Source organism: Vollenhovia emeryi, unplaced genomic scaffold (assembly GCF_000949405.1).
Source record: "Vollenhovia emeryi isolate VEMERY1.0 unplaced genomic scaffold, V.emery_V1.0 DF939255.1, whole genome shotgun sequence".
Lineage (NCBI taxonomy): Eukaryota > Metazoa > Arthropoda > Insecta > Hymenoptera > Formicidae > Vollenhovia > Vollenhovia emeryi.
The window spans coordinates 164,628-185,069 of NW_011967111.1; the positions used below are offsets into that span (position 1 = coordinate 164,628).

General features: G+C 42.6%; 1 protein-coding gene across 2 annotated transcripts; it reads left to right on the forward strand.

The window, feature by feature from the left end:
- The first annotated feature begins 7,420 nt into the window (after window positions 1-7,420).
- LOC105559765 (somatomedin-B and thrombospondin type-1 domain-containing protein) lies at window positions 7,421-19,868 on the forward strand. Of its 2 annotated transcripts, none has more exons than XM_012008314.1 (5): window positions 7,421-8,389; window positions 14,266-14,466; window positions 14,953-15,031; window positions 15,913-15,986; window positions 17,890-19,868. In XM_012008314.1, exons 1-5 carry the CDS (start codon window positions 8,134-8,136, stop codon window positions 18,252-18,254), a joined length of 975 nt encoding a protein of 324 aa, XP_011863704.1. In that variant the 5' UTR covers window positions 7,421-8,133; the 3' UTR covers window positions 18,255-19,868. The 2 variants fall into 2 exon arrangements, with proteins under 2 accessions (XP_011863704.1, XP_011863705.1); XM_012008315.1 differs by having other exon boundaries at window positions 17,012-17,974.
- The last annotated feature ends 574 nt before the right edge of the window (window positions 19,869-20,442 follow it).

Here is a 20,442-nt window from a genome sequence, read left to right on the forward strand (position 1 = left end):
ATAATTCGTCAGTGATACCGAGCAATTACCGTGCGATAAGTCTTATCGCAAACGACCCCCCGCTGTCTCCGGCTTGTTAGAAGCGACAAGTACACGGTATCCACTGCGCTGCGTTTACGCTTGCATATACAATAACACGCGGGCGCCTAATGCAATTTATCCCGGAGAACGGAGTTTAGAGCGTGCGTTTCAAGAACGAGCAAGGCGAGATAACGAGAGGATCCGATTATTTCGTCGGCGCAATTATGAGGCGACGCGCGGAGCCGTCCCTCTCCCCCGCGCGGGGGATGCTAAACGTCCGGCTCTGAAAACTCCGCGCCTCCCCCCGACCGATAGCTCCGACAGCGGGCAAATTGCATTTTCTTCGTTACTTGTATATTAGCGCTATCATAGCGTCTATTCTGCGCCACGGGCGAATCGAGTTTCGCCCTCCGTGCGCCCTCGCGCCCGACTTTCGAATGCGCGCCCTCCGCGCGCTCCCGCACGTGTCAATTCGCCCCCCCCCCCGCGCACCCAGCTGGATTCTGCTACCGCTGACCGTAAAACTCATTCAATTTCCCGCGGCGTAAAATTACGTTTAAAATAACATCGTGACTCTCTGCAGAATTTGACCCGAAAGAAAAAAAAAAAATAAGCGGGAAATTTCCAGGGGGATTTGATAATCGTTGCATAAAAAATTAACGCTATCAATACCGTCCGTATTTCCGCCGTTTTTTTTCGATGTTTTCCGATATATTTGCCTACCGGATATTTAAAAAAAAGATCTAACCCGTGCAAATATACATGTTAAACAAAATTAAAAATGTACTGGGAGAGAGAGAAAGAGAGAGAAATATATTCAAAATGTTTGCAAAGTCATCAAATTCCCTGTAACACCTCGAGAACAAAGTGTTGTTCGATTACAAAAAAAAAGGATAATTATAAAACAGTTCTAGGCTCATCTCGATTAAAATCTCGATCGACGCACACGCGCTCCCAGGCGTTTTCCCGCTCGGGAAGTCCCCTTTATATCCCTCCGTACTAATTGAAGATACGATTACGCGTTTACGCTCTTGGAACACCTTTTAGCGACCTAAATCGAGGCGAGCGTTGTACGGCAGGAAGCCGCCCCAATGTACATCGGCTTTCCGCTATTCACGGCGATACGTATGTCTTCTCTTATTAATGTCGGCACAGCTGGCGAACATCGCGCGGCACGGCCGACGAGAATTGGGGAAAATTAATTGTCGTCTTCGCCGGAGAGCGCGCGCTCCATCTCTTCTCGCCGGCGCGGCGGCGAAGGGACCGCGGGATATCCAGCAGCGTTACACGTTGTTTGCACTCGCGATTAATCAACGTTCCCGGCCACTCCCGATATCAGGACCCGGGGGGAATCCAATTCGCTCGGTCGTGCCGCGCCCACTTGGGACTTCTCTTCGCGGAAGAAAAAATAGAAAAAAAGGGGGGGGAAGCTTTCCCGCTCGTTACTTGTTGAGCGTTCGACGCGAAAACTCCGTTGCCGAAAGTCTCGAGGAGGCTCTCTCGAAGACCCTCGAGACGCATCTACGAATATCAGTTCCCCTCCCTGTCTCCCCGGTATATTGTTACGGTAAACCGCAGCCGGGGATGTATTTCGCCTCGAAGCCCGAAATCGACGAGATATTCCTTTTTTTTCCCTCTTGCGTCTGGCGGAGGTTTATAATTTGCCGCGAGACGACACGTGCCTAGCGTAAAATTTATCTGTACAATAAGGCTGGTATTACATCCCACACAGAACAAAATATCTAATAGATATCTAATAGATATCTACATATCCATATGATATCCATATCTACTATGGATAAGTCCACCAAATAGCTACCAAAGATATACATTAGATATTCAAACTAGTACCATCTGCTGCCGCGACGCGGCAATCGCACGTTACACTTTCTCATAATTAAAAATCATTCTGCATTAATATAAAAGGCGAGCCCACGAATTAATTCAACATTATCTTTGCTGACAAAGCGAGCAGAATTTGAAACACATATCATATGTAGTTATGCATGAACAAATTTCGTACATATTTTTACACAACTGCGTACAGCATTTTGTAACTAATTATAAACGAAAAGTTTTTTAACGGACAAATATGAATATCAATATCTGGAATGTTCAGTCGATCCAACTGGCAGAAACGTTAGTTGGGAAATTTTGCATTTACTATGTTTCGACCATCCGTATTGTGGTCCTTATCAAGTAGTTGGTAATGTCCTCAGGTTTTATATGACATTCAAAACTTAGGAGAAACAAAAACAGTAAATGCTTTCAATACACTGCTACATACCTTAATAGACATTGATTAAAATTATCGAAGAAATATTAATATAAAAATACATGAAATGGATATCTATGGAACATCTATATAAATATCCACTAGATACTGATATGGATGTCTAATGGATATTGGCATAAATATCGTATGGATATCTAGTAGATCTCGTATTGCGGACATGTGGATATCTAATGCACGTCTAATGGATATCTCTTATATATTCATGGATATCCCTGATATCCGTCGAGGATATTCATTGAATATCTAATAGATATTTATGTTCTGTATGGGATTTGTCGCACGACAAATTTGTCAAGCGTGTTGATTGCCTGCGGGATAGAAAGGTTGTCGAGTATCTAGAAATTTTCTAGCTTGTAGCCAATCAACACTTAAATAATTTGTCGTACGACAAATGCAATGGTACTCTGAGGGCCAGTTGCGGAAACGTCGGTTAACCGTTAATCAGGCTTCAGTTGGCTCCCTATATATGTTTCTCTATTAAGGTGGCTCCTGCATAAACCGACCAGCGGTAGAAACAATTGAAATTTAAGTATGTTGCAGCTGTAAATTTTATCTATCAGTGCGCGAAATTTCGGACCCGGTCGCCGATAACATAAAATAAAGAAAAAATGTTAAAATTATATTTTTTAATATTCCAGTAAACACCAAGTAATAGTTGCATAACATCAATATTATAATTTCCTGCTCAACAAGATGAATGTAATAAAACACCCATGTTATATTATATTTATGTATAATACATTGTTAAATAGGACATTATAATATTGATATTATGTAACTATTGGTGCTCACTGGGGTTATGGGCCGATCGCTCGCAGAAGCACTTTGAGAGTTAATATTATTTTATGGAAAAAGTAGATCTTAACAAAAAAGCGGGATACACATAATAAATGTCACAAGGATTCAAATGTGCTATATATGAGATCACCGGCCTCTGCAAGCAAGTACCTACTTATTACCCAGCAAACACCAAAGTAACAGTTACATAACATCAATATACATGCCTGTTATGTTACATTTTCTTTGATGTTATGTAATAGTTATTTTGGTGTTTGCCGGGTAGTAAAGTCAAGGGATACAATGTTTCGAGGGAATTTGACAGCTCTTTGAGACTTGACTGTATCACATATTTTTAAATATGTTTTTAAATACGCATATATAACTTAGCATATCAATGCACTGAGTGGTATTATTTTATGAAAAAAGTTATATGAATTTATAAAAATTAAAGGGGCCCCACCAAAGCACCCATACTAACCGCTCTTTCGGAGCCACCTCCCAGATAGCACATATAGTTCTATGAATATTCTTCTGGAGTGCAAATATTCTCGATTTCCAAATATTCCAATCGAATATTCTATAAATCTATATAGATTATTACAATCAGAAATCATATATTCATAACAAAGAAGAGCGTTTTTAGAATAGTCGTCGAGAACGTCTTTGGAATATTCGTTCGGAATAATTTTTGCATATTCATCGAGTTTATGTATTGCACATTGTTTATTGTGTAATACATTAATTTTATGCAAAAGGCAGCGAAACCTGAGATCATACCGTATATAACCGACACGCTATATTCGATAGATTATTCTATTCACATTCGAAAAAGATTTATAGTAATGCCAGGCGAATGCTTCACGAACATAAGATAAATATATAAGAATGACCTATGAAATATTCCAAATATTCCTGAAGAATATTCTTAAAACATTCATAGGAGTGTCTTGTGCCATCTGGGCTTAACAAGAGACAGAGAATCAATTAACCTGCGGTTAGCAGTTAACCGACGTTTGTGAAACTGGTCTTAAGCAGTGAACTGTCGTAACAACATTTTTACGTTACGGCTATTGCATACAAAATGATCGATTTTGTCTTGATGTCAACTGAATGTTCCAAGTATTTATTGTATTATTATTTTCCGAAAAGAAATATGTTCTCAAACAAACTTTAGAATATTATACGAATATTATAAAAGACATTAAAAGACCACTTATAGAAATACAAGATGATTTCGGCTCTCCCGTATAAATTTGCTAAATGTCAGTTACGACGGTTGACCTCTCAGGTACAGAATTATTAATATTGTACGAGAGCTATATGTAATAAAAGGTAATAAGAAATGCCATTAAATCGTTTTCGATGATACTCTTTGACACTAATAATTAAATATTTCCTGGCGTGACATTTATTTCCTTTATATTATTAAGGAAAGGTCCTTTTCAGACGTATCTATTTATATATAAAGAAAATCAGAGGCCAATTCTTGTTCAGTCTACATGAATAATTAACGCACCATCGTTAGTCAACAATGCAGTTGTCGTATAACGCTAAATGTTCGAGATCTCGACGGGATTGCACGTTCAACATATTATACAAGAGAAAGGGAGAACTACGGAGTACTTTTTCTCAGCACCGTGGCATTCATTAGCATCACGACGTGGTTAAATAACCATCGGCAAGTTTTTTATGCATTCATACAAAACCGGAGAACGACTTTTCCCATCGTAGACCCGGGGACGGAGGTGCACGTGCCTCGGATAATAGGAAACAAGAAACAAGCGGAGAAAGAGGCGGAGAAGGAGGAAGAGATGAGGAGATTATGCTCTTGGCAATGGCGCGCAATTATAGAACACGCGGCAAACTTTCGCAATATCTGTGCCCAACTTTCATTGCTTAATACAGACTGCATTCTAAGGCGTGAGTGGCTTTTTAACCTTAGTCCGCGCGCGCCCGTTACTCCCTTCTTTCGCATATATATTAGCCACTCCGTCTCGCGGATCTTCATCACACAAATGCAACGCCCAGCGAGATTCGCGCAGCTTTAATCAATGACTCGCTATTAATAATAAGCAGTAATGAGACTCTCTACCGCCTCCTTTCATTCTACATTCCGTGTTCTTCGTCCCCTATTTATTTTCGCCCGCGTCCCCGCTGTACGTTACGAAACTTTCAATAAAACCTGTAATATAACTACAGCTAATTAAGATAATCCCAGACAGCACGCATGTTTAAAAAAAGTTATAAAGATATCTTTAAGATATCTTTTATATGTAAATGTCTAAGAGACAACTTAATGACGCCTTAAAGATGTGTTATAGCGAATAGCACTGAGTGCACACTAAGGCCAGTTTATGGTCAATTTTTTTATCTAACTTTGTCTTAAATACACGTTCAAAGAGTATTTAGCCAAAAAATGATCCGTATGAATGCTACACAGATCATTTAACTGGCGAAATATCCCTAGTAGCACAATATATTGGCACGATATTGGGAAATAATGTAAATCTAGTATTCCCAATATTGATCCAATATTATAAAATGGACGCCTTTTCTTATTTAGTCAATATGTCTATTCAGCAATATTGGTCTAATATTGTATCAATTTTAAGCCAATATTCTAAATTCATTGTTAAATATTGGCCAATGCACTCCCGATGTAAAAAAATGTTATTGTCAGTAAAAAATTAACCAGGTGTTTGCAACGTACTTGCAAACGGTGTAACCGTCAATAAAACTCCTCATGAACAATATAACTATCTACCAAACTCTTCATAAATAAATATAAACATCATCTCTTAAAATTTAAAATTTAAATTTTCGCCAGGGCACGGCGAGACGCAGTTACGCGCTCAATCCGTCGCTAGTGTCGCTGCGGCGGCAGTTCGCGAACGCGCCGCTACGCGTCGCAGGCGTGTATCAGTTACTCGTGTTTAAAATGCAACCTCGACTAGCATAAATTGGGAGCCGGCACGGCTGAAAGCATACTTACCTGGCGCAGAGGTTACCGTGATCATCAAGGCGGTTCCTCCAGGGTGAGGCTCTTCCATTGCACCTCGGTTGAGCTGACCCTTGCGAATATCCCTAATGTGGATATCTCGGGCGTACAATTTTTGATAGTCGGGACTGCGTTCGCGCTATCCCGGTGATAAGACGAGACAAACAGAATAGCCAGGCGACTCCCTAGCAACCACACTCGGAAACAATGTTTACGAGCGGGGGAAAAAAGTAGACCCCGGGCAAGAGAAGTAGTTCTGTTCCGCAGTCGAGGGGGATTTTCCTCGACTTCTATGGAGAAAGTTGCTCCGCGCTTTTTATTAAAGCTCTGTCAACCCCCTTTATTCTCGCGTACAATGACGCTAATACTTAACCGTGTGCTAAGTGTTAAGATAATTTTTTGGTTATTCTTTTTTTTACATCTTTGCATTTCACACAGAAATCTGAACTTTTATGCGTGAGATTATAAATTGTGTAGCAAATAATTAAATATGATTAATAGCTAAAGTAGGACGAATGAGAATAAAAATATGATTAATAATTCGATAAAGATATGAAAAAAATATATGTATAAGTTTAAACGCATAACGAATATTTTTTCCCCATATATATATGATATATTGTCGCAATAAAATATGTTTTAGCGGATCACTATGGGATCGCACCAATACTGTTAAATATACATATTTTAAATGTTTTCCCGGATTTTTGAATTTTGCCAGATTAAATTTTGAAATATTTCTACTTTGCGACATTCTCTGTCGATACAAATAATAGAGAACGTGACGAAATTTATTCCCCAATTCTTCGCATTTTTCGATAACAACAGTATTGATTCGAACACATCGCGAAGTCGGGGCGTCGATAGCGATACGACGCGTCGAATCTTATCGCGCTCGCGCGGGGTGGTATCCTATCGAAAATCGGCCAAAGACTCGCGGCTGATAGCGAACATCGAATATCTCCGAGCGTCGAAGATAAGCAAGTCTCCCGGCGTTATCGCCGCGAGCCGAGCCGTTTTCTCCATTGAATGAACGCGGAGTAAGACGTATGACGTAAGGTCCCGAGACGGGGGTGGGCCCCGTGCACGGTACGAATTGTTGCCCTTTAAATTCCATTAAAAGCTGCAGGCACTAAATCGTGGCGTCCCGTGAGAACAGACGGGGCATGCGTCCAGCCAGGTGCCGGCTGCCGCTGCGTTTCCCGTGGGAGGTGCGCCGAGAGTACGAAAAGCAAGGACGCGACGGGGTCGGGCGAAGGCGCAACATAGCGCGCGCCTCGTTACGCTCTTCTCGCGCTCGCGGGGTTGAAACTCGGCTCAGTTGGACTGCGACACCCTTCGCCGGAGGGTCGGGCGCGACGGCAGCGGTGGTCCGCGGAAAATCACAATCCGACGCGTGTCGCAGAGCGGCTCTCCTCGTACCTTACTTCCGTTCCTCCGACACCCGCGGAAATAAATGTACAACGCGGCCGGATATAATAATATTATTAAAATCTTTAAATTAATAATATTATTAAAATACCAAAATTTTTATTTTAATTGAAAAACTGCGAAATACACGCAGGAGAGGCATCAAGGAACCCGGACTGACTTAAGGGGCGGCGATTATCTTGTATTTCTGTTAAAAGAGTGTGTTAAAAAAAATACGTAAAGGAGATTTTGTTTAACTGTGCGAGGTGCGCTCTCGCGGAATCGCGCGATTTAATGATCGGTAAATGTCGACGGTGGTAAACGTTAAACAACGAACTGTGGTTCCAAGCATGAGCCCCGCTGAAACCGAAGCTCCGCTGTTCTCTCGGGAAGACTAGGGCTCGATATCCGTCGAAGGCCGGTATAGATCGATATGCCGACGATTGATCGCGACGAGTCGCTGTAAGGTAGCGAGCCGTGAGTAAGGTAGTGAGTCGTGACGCGTTACGCCGCGTGGCACGTGCGTGACGTTTCGACGACTGTCGCGGCGGGACCAACGGCCCAAGGTCGTAGTGGCCGCTGGCGGTGAGAGCAAGGTCGTCGGGGTCGCGAGAATCGCGAGCGGAGAATGTGGAGGAAGGACGCGACCAGGCTGGCCAGGCTGATCGTCGTCGCCACGCTCATTTCCCTGACCGTTGACGGGACCGCCGCCGGCAGCTGCAGCTCCGCGAAGCTCTGTTGCCAGGGCAGGGACTCGGGCTGCGTCATTCAGAAGGAGTCGCCGAACGCGATTATCGAGAGCCCGCGCGACAAGCCGTGCTACTGCGACCACGCGTGCCTCAAGCTCGCCGATTGCTGCGACGACTTCAAGGAGACCTGCGGCGGTACGTGCTTGGGCGATTTTGCAGGAGGGACTTGCGGGCGGGCAATGTCGGCACGAAATTGGAAACGAAGCCGGACGATGATTCGTTTATTATAAAAAAAAAAAATTATTTTGACAGACATATGTTCCCCGTTTTTTTAATCGATTTGAAAATGACCGATTATCTCTTTTCCCCTTTTCCGAGTAGTCGGCCAGAAATTCATTTTTAGCTTGATTGAATTTTTTATACTCATTTGAAAATAAAAATTGCCACGTATTTTCTCTGCGCAAGAAGCAGAATGGAACGTAAATGCTGCAAATGTTTTTTCACAGTTGCAAGGAAAATTTTGTAATAAATATACCGTTACTATTTTTCTAACGTGAGAGATATACTAGTGTAATTGCAATTAATATTTCTACATAGTCGCATATTGGAGTCACAAATAGGCTGTTACTAAATTACAAAATGAATGTTACAAAAATAATTATTTGTAACAAAGCCTGGTAAAATGGAGGTGCCGCGAAATAAGAAATGCCGATACATCAATTAATCAAACTTGGGAAGGTGTAATCCACTCTTAAGAGAAAATCTCACGGAGCATTGATTAATTAGTAGACGACGGTCCGTCTCTACTTATTCGCGCTAAGCACGCGCTTAAAACACACGTACACACTCAACATGTCTCAGATTTTGTAGGATTACTGGATTAAGGACATATTCTGTAAGTAACGTTCTTGCTTTAGCATCTTAGGGTGACTGCGGGTCACCTCGGATCATTAAGCGACTTACTGTAAAGTTTTTGATATCAGTGATCGCGTCGTCGGCGGGGAATTTTGTCGGCAGGGTTTTGCGGATAAATTTTGTGCGCGCGGGAGCTTTTTTGTCCGGGCGGAGGGTCCATTATTTTTCGTTCTTCACATCGACGTATCAACAGCGTGCGCGATATGTGATTCATTTTTCCCTACGATGCCCTTAAAACCAATATCCACTTCCAATTTTCGATCAAAGCAACCACACATGACCGCTCAAAAAGATGCTGATACTGCGTTACCCGCTAGTATCAACACAATGCCGCACGTTTCGCGAGAATTTAATCAAATATCGAACAATTATCAATCTGACGTGATACATTGATATATTGCATTTAATAGAAACCGACGCGCCCCCGATGATCAAACCGCTTCGAATGATTGCGTCGTGTATTCGGTATATTATCAAACACTGATTATTCTATATCAACCTATACAGTGTCTCGGAATAAATAACGAAGATAATTTTATAAAGGAAATTAAATCTAAAGAAAAATCAGAGGCGAAACATACGGACAGTAATTTTGTCGTTAAATAGTTTATTGTCCAATAATAGACAAAAACGTAGCGGACGTTTCGACTGCACTGAGATTTTTTTAGCACAATAATTAAAACCAAGAATATGAAAATTTAAAACAATTACATGGCATAAAAAGGTTTGCATGTAAGAGCTAACACGATATAAAGACGATTAGAAATATAATATCGTGGATTAAAAAAATGCGATTAAAAAGTTAGATCGATAAGAAGCTGTGGCAAAGGTCGGAGACACTGTCGCGATTATAAAATAAGGAAGGAAAAATGAGAAGGAAATTGTCGCGGAAATTATCTGTTCGGTAGAATTCATTAAAATTTCTCGGACATTAATTTTTTATATCACACGGCAGCCGAATATAAAGAGAAAACAATGTAGGCAATTAAAAAAATATATGTTTTTGAAGAATAATTCTTTGTGCATGCATATGCGTTTCGCGTTTTGAAGGAATGGCCTGTAGGGAACCATTTCACGCAAAGATCGAGAGAATTATTGTCGCTATATTGTCTATAAGTAAAGACGATAACGCTGACCGAGAGATCAGTTCCGCCGAAGCATAAAAGTAAAGAATATCTTCGCAAATGTACCCCGCAATTTATAGACTGAATCTTCCCTGTTCGCGTTTTCACAGACTTACGGCATACTGTGAAGATAATGAAGTTATTAAGTTTTTTACCTTTACGCACTGAAAAAAAGATCTTGCAACTGCAGCAACAATTTTCTAGGTACGAAAAAATAACCGAGATACATGAATGAATAGCTAATACCGCGAAATCGCACGTGTTTTGTATTTAATCGATTTAAATAATAAAAACAGAATTTCTATCTGAACTTTCTGTGACGCCCGTCCATTACAACGTTCGATGGTGGCGCATAAACATTTGTGTTCCCTACAAAGATTGCTCAAGCTATGGTACCAAAATTCATTTTTATCCAATGTGAATGATTAACATTTACCCATACAGCACAGAAAGTTAAAATAATGTTACTGAAACGTTGCAATGTTGAACGATAAATATACTTTCTACGTTGAATCTACGTTAATGTTTGTACGTTGATTTTTTTAAGTTGCTGCGCCGTTAAAACAAACTTGAACAAATTATTATTTTTTGACACTGAAATAGGTACTTAAAAAATGTATAATTATGAAATTTCAGCACTTTCAACAGTTGTAAAAAATATTCTGCTAAACGCGACCAATGTTAACTCAATATAATTTAATGTTTTCTGAATGTTCAATTGTAACGTTTACAAAACATTACAATTCAGCGGATATCAAACGTTTTTGCAATATCTTTTCATCGTTGAATCTACATTTCGTAAGATTGATGCAATATTGTAATGTTGCAATGGAACGTTTCTAAGATGTTGATTCAACATCTGTGTGCTGTATGGGTTAGTCATGAAACCGAAACTTTCCAGAAGGTATCACTAGAATGTTGCTGCTATAAATTTTGCAGGCTACAAACAATTTTCTAACAGATCCAAAATATAGCGATACAATTTTCTTGTGACACTTAAGCCCGGTTTTTCATTTTCTGGTTAACCAGAGGTTAGTCGATTCTCCATACTTGTCTATACTATTGTCTAAGAAGAGTCAGATAATCGACTAACCTCTGGTTCACGTTTGACCAGAAAATGAACGACTGGACCTTAGAAATCTGCCTTGCGTTAGTAAGATATTTTTTGGAGCGCGAAAAAGTGTTCGCTAGTGTTTTCGACTGCACAGACTCTAATTTCATTGTATTAAACATACGAATAGCTGAAGAACAAATTTACCTTACTTGCAAATCCAATAATGTCTTATCAGTTAATCGCTGTTAATAATGTGCCGCTAATAACAGTTTGTTTATATTTTGTTTATATTTTGTAATATATATCAAGTTTTTATTGTCCGTATTTGCATAATAAACCGTCGAGTTATTTCTATACTGGTGCACAATTGTTCGAAATTTTATGGCTCGCCGAACGACGCGTCTGTTAGTAGCAAAAGGATTAATGTTATTCAATTCACATTTCCGTTCGTTTAACGCGGCCCTGTTTTACCAGGTTTAATTACCAGATAATTGACGGGCATACTATTAAATTGTTCGTTAAACAATGGTAACAACGTCAAATAAAATCCGCGTTTACGCGACTATTGTTTACCGCGGATCAATTATCAATTAAAAAGGCGAAATATTTCGGAGCAAGGTAGACACGCGGAGCCGCCCGCCCGAAGGTGGCAATGATTTTATCGCGTCTGACTGCACTTTCATCTCGTCGGAATGTTCATCTTTAACGCTCTAATTTCTGCGATTTGCGCGGCTGCGACGGATTCCGCAGCGCTCGTCGAAGCCGAAGCTGCACCGGAACGCGATTATTCATGCCTTGCCGGCTGGAGAGAAGTGTCGCTCCTTCCGACTCGAAGATGTCACGCGCCGCAGTTGCGGCTGAAACCGTTTCCTCGAGTGACGCGAAGCCGTCCGTCTGGAAGCGGGATAATCCCGTCTACGTCGTAGGCTCGAAACGAGACGCGAATTTACATACTTTGCGACGGGATCGCGACGGATCGCGAGAGAGACGTGCTCGGACGGCAGCCGATTTCCGTAGATCCCGGCATCCGTGCCTAATGAAGTGTAAAGATTACACGCCCTCGCGTAAGGAAACACCCGGGCGTCCGTGATCTGTTCTCGACGCGAATTTATAACATCGGCCTCCTTATCATTTTTAACGCGCGTCAAGAAAAGGTGGCGCCCAGCTCATTCCGCGAAAGCGGCGCTCAGCATTTCGGGCGTGATAAACCAGCGAGGGGGAGCCGGCAAACGAAAAATGATCATGATGTCGCTAAGCGTCTCGCCCATGGTTAATGATACTTCGACAGTAACTTTGCGAATTTATCTCCCGAGATAACGCGGGGAGAAAGTCGAATGCGCACGAGAGACAATTCTTTCCCCCCAACGCGACGAGCGCGTAAATTGCCGACGGCATGCAACATGTGACATTTTATATCGATCGTTATAGACCGGTACGCATTATTTCCCCTATTTCCCCCCATATTGCTGAACGGGTCTCCAGCAACGCGCACATCATTCGACCACTCACCGGACCGTCGACCGGCGGGCGCGCGAAATAATTTAGTCCGAGCGTACAATCGATGGACGAGCGGACACTGGTCGAGCAGCGATCGCGCCCGACGAGGAGCCGCCAACTATGAACGCCGTACAACTATAAAAGAAGCGATAAACAAGTAGTTATATTCATGCCGCAGTTCGCGCCGCAGCCTAATGCAAAATGTAACTCGAATTTTACTCCGCAGCTGCGGCCACGGCCGCGGCCGGTTCGCCCCCGATGAAATATTCCACCCATATTTGTGACTGTCCCGTCCGCACGGCCGGTCGTATAATAAATCTTTAAATTATCACTGATTGGAAAACGAGGAATGAGATCGCAGCGAGGGAAAATTGAAAATGCTAATAATTATATTAATACATCAATATGTGCGTGCGGGGGGCACAAATGTTGCGATTATATACAATAATTACATTAATAAGGTAACGTACGTCATTTAATTATGCGCGATTCGCGATGAAATGCGAATATAAAATTATACCAAGTATTTGATGTAATTTTATTAATTCGCGTGCCATTTTCGTACCCTCATTAGGCGCCCTATTTATGATACATTTCACTCCGCAGTCTTTTCAAAGCGAACCTCTTCTCTCCATTTTAAAGATGAAAGCGCAAAGTGTCGTTTATGTAAATACTTTTCTCTAATTGCTTTTTCAACTTGCGTAATGACGTTTTATTACGGGAAAGAAACATCTTAGAAACGTGAAATAAATTGTATCGTCCGACGGGGAAAACAAGATCTCCCGGTTAATTGCTCGGCTCTCGCTTAACGTTGCCGTGAAAATTTCGGCGCGCGAAATAACGGCTGCTCGATATTTCGCTTAAAACGCCGTTTAATTAACGCCGTTGACGTCGGCCGTTCCATTTTTTCCAAAATGTCGCGATACTTCTGTTCTCGATGCATCTCGCGCAAAGTGGGGCGGCAGCGCGTTAAATGAATTTCCACCCTTCGCGTCCTACGCGCTCCTTAATGGAGAGGAGCATCGGCGATTGCCGACGCGTTTATCGCGTTTTTACTCATCTCAAATTGTGTCCCTTCATTCTCCTGGCAATACGGCATAGTAACGAGGCGAAATGCGTTTCGGAGGGACGCTCGTAAATTGTGATTTCTGCGAGCTACCCTTTCACGCGCGCGGCGTAAAATATCGGTAAAATAACGCGCACGGTCCTCTTTCTGCGTGCGCGCGCGTGTCTCGTGTTCCAGCTTTAACATTTTATTGCGGAAAGTCATACGTGTCCTAATTAAAAAATATTACAGTTGCGTTGTCGCCGCTAGAATGGAAGCTGCGAGGGACCGAAGCGATAGGGGATCGGGAACGTCCCGTTATCGATTTGCCGATTGCGTTCTACCAGCGCGGCACTTTGGGGACAATTTTATCGTTCGTCTGCGAGAAACGAGCAGATGGCCAGATCTTAACGTCGCGTTCATTCCCTCCTTACAGTGGTCGACTGCGCGGTGAGCGAATGGAGCCCGTGGACCCTCTGCGATAACGGATGCGGAAGTGGCACTCAAAGGCGCAGCCGGGTGATCGAGATCTCGGAAAAGAACGGCGGAAAGCACTGTCCGCGCTTGGACCAGGTCAGGACGTGCCGCAGCTTCCAGACATGCCACGCCGGGATTCGCTCGCAGCCGCACGCTAAAAGTGAGTGTCGATCGATCACGGGCCGGGAGATAAGTCGCATTTTACTTTAAGCGGAATATTCCCAAACGGTGAGAGCTAATCAATTTTATTGGACTCGTTCAATTTATAAAATGCAATTAATCGCATCGCGAATCGCACGAGGTCATTATCTCGCGCGCGCGTTGAAATAACTGCTAAGATATATCATCGATATAATCAAATAATAGTTTTTCTTGCAATAATTATTACTCGCGACAATTATCGCCTAATCAATTGAGGATTAAATTCGGAGGGAGTTTGGGACAAAAGGAGAAAGGATTTCTTTCCATATTTTTCCTTGCGTTTCTCCGTGAACACGCAATAATTCGACATTCTCCGAGCATTTTCCCCGTCCAAGAGAGTAAGAAGAGAGCCGGATTATCTACGATTGTATCTACCGCGATACGAAATTCTTGACGTCTGTCTACCGTTGCTCGATCCTAGGCGAATTCCTTTCATTTGCCGCAGGTGTGACGCTTCTTGCGCTTTTTCCGGGCGACGGCAACAGTACGGATGTAAGGATCAAGGATAGGATCGTCGATAAGAGGTAGGTCAAGCCCCCGCGCTTAGTCTTCGTGCGAAATGCGATTTGCCGCACATGCTCCCAATTCTCCGCTGCAGCAACAACGTCTTTCCCGTTTTCTCGATTGGCGCAGCGCGAAAATAGACGAAACAAGGACCGAATCCGGAGGGAAAATTAGAGCGCGGAATTGTTTCGCGCGATCGAACTATAGACTCGGTCGTTCGTCAATACCGAGGCTCTTTAGTTCTTCAGTTCGATTAGACTATCGGAGTAAGTACTCGATTGGACAAACGACACTAGACTGCCGTGTCATTTGCTGCGGACCACGGATGTTAATGTGCTTAACGTGTAACGCATTTACCCCTTATATTCCACGCCCTCGTAATGCGCCGTCGAATGGCACAATTAATAATCTTCAATCGCATTTTGTATGCATTATTAATGGCGCGGGAGCGTTCGCGCGTAACTGATGAGTTGACGTCCTTAATTTTCAAAGTTCGTTACCCCTTTCGCGCGATCAAGCGTTACGATTCAATTCCATTAAAAGCTTCCTCCAGCTCGGCGAGGGATATCACCCCCGAGGGCGGGGAAGGGGTGTATTTTTAATCCCGCGCCGCTGTAACCAAGACAGAATCGCCGATGTGTCGAGGATCTAATTTGACACGTGCTCCGACCTGTTACAAAACACGTAGCAAACATCGCGTCACAGTATCGAGACTCCCCTGTGGCGTTATGTCGTGCGAGTAAAGCAAGCTACGAGGCCGCCATGCAACGGAGCCCTTTGGGCTCCGTCATACGGTGCGTGACAGTACGGTGGTTAACGAGAAAACGTGCAGCGGAGCGTGCAAATTTTATTACGGGCTTTGCGATATTTAATATAAAAATCGATGTCACGCACGTTTCAGAGACAGCTGCGTTGCTTTCACCATTGTGCGGGTCTCGCGGGGCTGCGGCAAGACTTCGGATTTGCTCTCGGAAGGTTTGTATGAGTAACAGTACGCTCGCGCCGGCAATAGCCGATCCTAATCTTAATCGGAAATAGGAGGATTTATTTAACGGGACGCTATTTTCATGATCGAGGTCGGAGATTCAAATATTCGAAGAATAAGCCGTTCCGCCTTAAGATATCGCGACCTTCCTCTTCCTCTTGGCACCGAATTTGTTACAGCGGTTAAAATTAGCTCTTCCCTTTGACGAAGATTGAAAAAGAATTCACCGTTCGATATGTGCCTTTTCAATTCTGCATTCATTCCCAGGCCTTTTTTCGTTACCCTATATAAATTATTAGCCGTTTGCATCGTTTATTTATGCGTGCCATGCACATTTAAATCTGAAATTGCGACATTTTTAATGTCGTAAAATTTCAAGTAATCCGCTTCTCGGAACGTTGGGATAAATCAGAAACTTTATGCCAGATCTTCATGTTAAGAATGAATATCAGATGCTTAGTGAAACACCGCGGAGCTTATAAAAAGAGTATATATTGCAACGAGAAGGAGGAAAAACAACGGCGGATGCTCCGCATACCAGCCATTCTTTTTCGCGGTTAAGTCCTCGGTCCCGCGCGTTCAAGTTTTTTCTAACCATAATGCTTCGAAGAGACAATAGACTTGTCTTCTTACGAAAAACGTTTCGCATCTCTCGCGGCGGTACGTAAAACTCGGGATTACGCTTCGAGCGAAAAATTATCGCTCCGCGAAAGTCTTCTCTCTTAGCCGCCTGACATTATGATAAAAGCAAAATTCCTTAGTCCGCGTGCCCGGCGAGTTTCAAACTTGCAATATTAATTTTAACTTTTTGATATTCTCATTTACATCGCGCGAAACACGAGAGTCGGGAAATCGCGCGTTTATACGTCAATAAATGTGTACGTTATTTAAAAAAAGGGGGGGGGGACAAATCCTGTACAAAAAAATTTGTGCCATTAAAGCTTCCGTACGCGCGACCGAGATACAATTTCAAATATTTACTGTGTAAAACGTATAATGTAATTTTGCCTTACAGGATTACAACTGTTTCCATAACTGTCGCATTATATTTTATCTGCGTGACTTAATGACGTAAAAAGTGGAGGTAACTGCTCCGTTAGTCCTGTGATTGTAATTACCCGCGTTTAAAAGGAACGGAAGGAAATCTTTTACTTGCATGGAGGCGTGTAATAAGACGGCGCCTTTAACCGGGTCTAAACTCCTCGAATTCTGAATACGAAATTCGCATAATGACGAATCGCGCCCGCCAAGGTGGAAATGAAGCGACTCGATCTAGTCTCAATTAATGTGCGCCGCGGTTGCGCGACGTAACGTCATGTAAATTAGAGCGTGGCTCCCGCGACGCTGCTCTACGACGGCTGTTATCGCGGAGGAATCGACCGGATGAAGTGGATGCGGTAGTGGAGATAACGGTTGTTTCCTACCGGCGACATACTGAGGCAGATAAGCCACGAAGCGCGGAAATCTGCGGACGAAAGCAGGCTATTTTGATGGCTTACTTATTATCTCCTCAATTATCTCGCTGTTAAATTAGCTATTTTATTTTCCACACCTTACGCCTTTTCATTCAATTATTTTGCCTTTCGTGATTACTGAGAGAGTAGAACAACCTAGGCTGCTTTGATGTTTCCCCGTATGTTACGTAGAAAAAAAAGTCGTTATTAACGGAAGGATATTTAATTGCCGAGGAAACATACGACAGAACAATTCATTTGGACCCTTTTCCGATAGGATTGTGCCAGATATTAAAAAGAGATTACGAGCTAGGGCTTAAGTTAAGAACGTACGTTTAGAGTTTAACGACATAAAAACGATTCGTTATATCGAGTGTATAATTAAAATTACACGCCGTCGACTGGAAGCAAAAACGGTGAGCGATTAAAATCACCGCAGGTTCGCGGATTTGCGTGGAGCGTCCCGGTAACGAGAGCCTGGACAAATACGTGGGCATCGGCAGGTGGCAGCTATCGACCGATATTGCCGGTAGCGGCAATCGGCGCGGCCGATCGGCCAATTCGACCTGCCACGGGAAATGGATCGGCGATTCGCGGCTGGTGGATTGTCACGATCCGCGATGCGTCCAATCGAGCGAGATGTCCCCGTACACCTCGCAACTGTTCCGAGGCCGACGTCGCAGGGGCGCGAGCGGCGATGCCGTCGTCAGCAATACGGATAGAGTCACGAGAAGACGGAGGAGAGGCAGACGACGGAAGAGGAGTAGAAGAAGAAGGCGCGCTGTCGCTGTCGCGGAACGGTGAACGTTCTCCGGAGCTCTGTCACAGCTCCCGCGAGTGTCATCGGTGTTAGAACTCCCTTTCTCCCCCTCCCCCTCCCCCTCTCCCTTTCCTCGTCCATCATTATGCAGGGTGTATCGTGGGACGTCGAGGACACTTCGGGATCAGATTCTTTGATGAAGCGTCCGTTTATTTTTTTCGTAGCGAAAATATCGCGGCGCGTCGATTTGAAATTGTAATTAACTGAAGGCCGACGCCACTTCGCAAATTAAGCTTCAAAGCTACAGGCAGATGGCGAGCACGAGGGGGAGCCTGCTCTTATTTAAGTTCAAGTGTACTTTAATAGGATTTTAATTTGAGACTATTTGATTACCGAGGCATTTAATTTTAAAGAATAAGAAAAATGGTGTCCAATTAAATTCTCGCCGGAGGAAAAATCGGCCCTGAGTTAATCAAAGAGTCCGTTCTTAAAGTACATGTAGACTATATGTATTATGATATACACCCTGTGTACTTAATCTAATACTACCACTCGACGATTTCGTTATCTCTCATATTTAATTTCTCTCTGGCATCATTTACGCCGATCGCCATTCTTATTTATTTAGTTACCATCGGACCTCTTTCTACGCTAAATGTTCTCGGAGGGCTGGAGCTACGGAACAAGGAATAAAATCTACTCCAATTTCTTTCGCCCTCTTTCCCCGCCCCCTCCCCTTCTACTACTTCGGCTGGACGTTACAATCGTACGGACCCATTGCCTAGATTATTCCGATAATTATCATATCGATTTTATCATTAGCGCAAGCTTGCGAAACGTCCGTCGGGAGAGGAGCGAATATCTTATTCCCTTTGGAGGGAATCGCAAGATAATCGATATCAGCGACGTTAGAATTATGATTTACGCGGAGATTGTGAATTTAATAAATTGCCGGGCGGCGACGCCCGCGAGAGATAAGAATGCCGCGGGAACGGGTGTTGATAATATACATGTTGCATTAATTTATTACTTTCCTCTATCTCTCCCTTCTATTCGGATTTCGCCCAGTCTAATATATTGTACGCGTTTGTCGGATAGATATGAAGTATATATATTCGTAGCGAGCGGAACGAAAAGAATTTTATCACTATTATAATCATAAATAATTGTATTTTATTAATAACGTGACTATCATAATATCTTCCATAAGATAGGGGGTTTATAAGATCAGAGATATTCCGCCTCGTAAATTTCTTGGATCGTTTTGTTCCGCCTATTATAAGTACTCTATGTGTATTAAATATCTCGACTCCGTCACTTATTTGTAACTGGAAAATGTTGCGCTGTCGAAGGAAACAAATATTTTTCTCAGTTTAGATTCCATAGCTGCGTAATAACATTCGGTCACTTTGCGATGTCCTGTATATCTTGAAAATAATTTTCGATGTTCCTAAGTGTATATATTATCCAACTTATTACACATCGTACGGTATAATAAAATTTCCGTACAATCCCGTTTTAGTTTTTAGTATTTGCGGCTCTAAGTGCGTGGAATCATTTCATCTTCACGAGAAACATATCGGCGTGACGGGAGGGTAGAGGCTCTCGAAGTGAAATGAACAAAATGTAAAAGCACAGTCAATAAAGAGCACTTGCACATATCTGGATTACGGCGTAATTGAATTCAATACGAAATACCTCTTCTTCCCTATCGACCTTACGAATTTCGATGACGAAATACTTCGCGAAAGAAATTCTGTTGAATCCTTTCAACGTAGATATCGAAAATGAGGTGCGCTGCAATTGCAGATGTACGTACTCTCTAAAGTTTTTGGAGTGAAAATAGAACCATAGATATTCGCTCTATTAGAGTAAATATTCATTCTAATAGAGTAAAGATTTGCTCCAATAGAGTGAACGTTTCACTCCATGGTTCTATTTTCACTCCAAAAACTTTAGAGAGTATACATATATAGAAATTGGAATAGTTCAATTAACGCTAGAAACTCATTCATTATTTAAACGGATTAAATTACGTTACATTGAACGGCTGCGTGCCAATAAACAGCATAATCGCTGTATATTGCAGATTATCGTTCGCATTGTGTCATACATAAGTAACAATGTTTGATATCATTGCGTAAATAATTAGCCTGTTGCGATTGGCGTCATACTTCAAACGTTACGTCGCATCGACATGTATCGCGGATCTAAAATGCGTTTAAATATTTT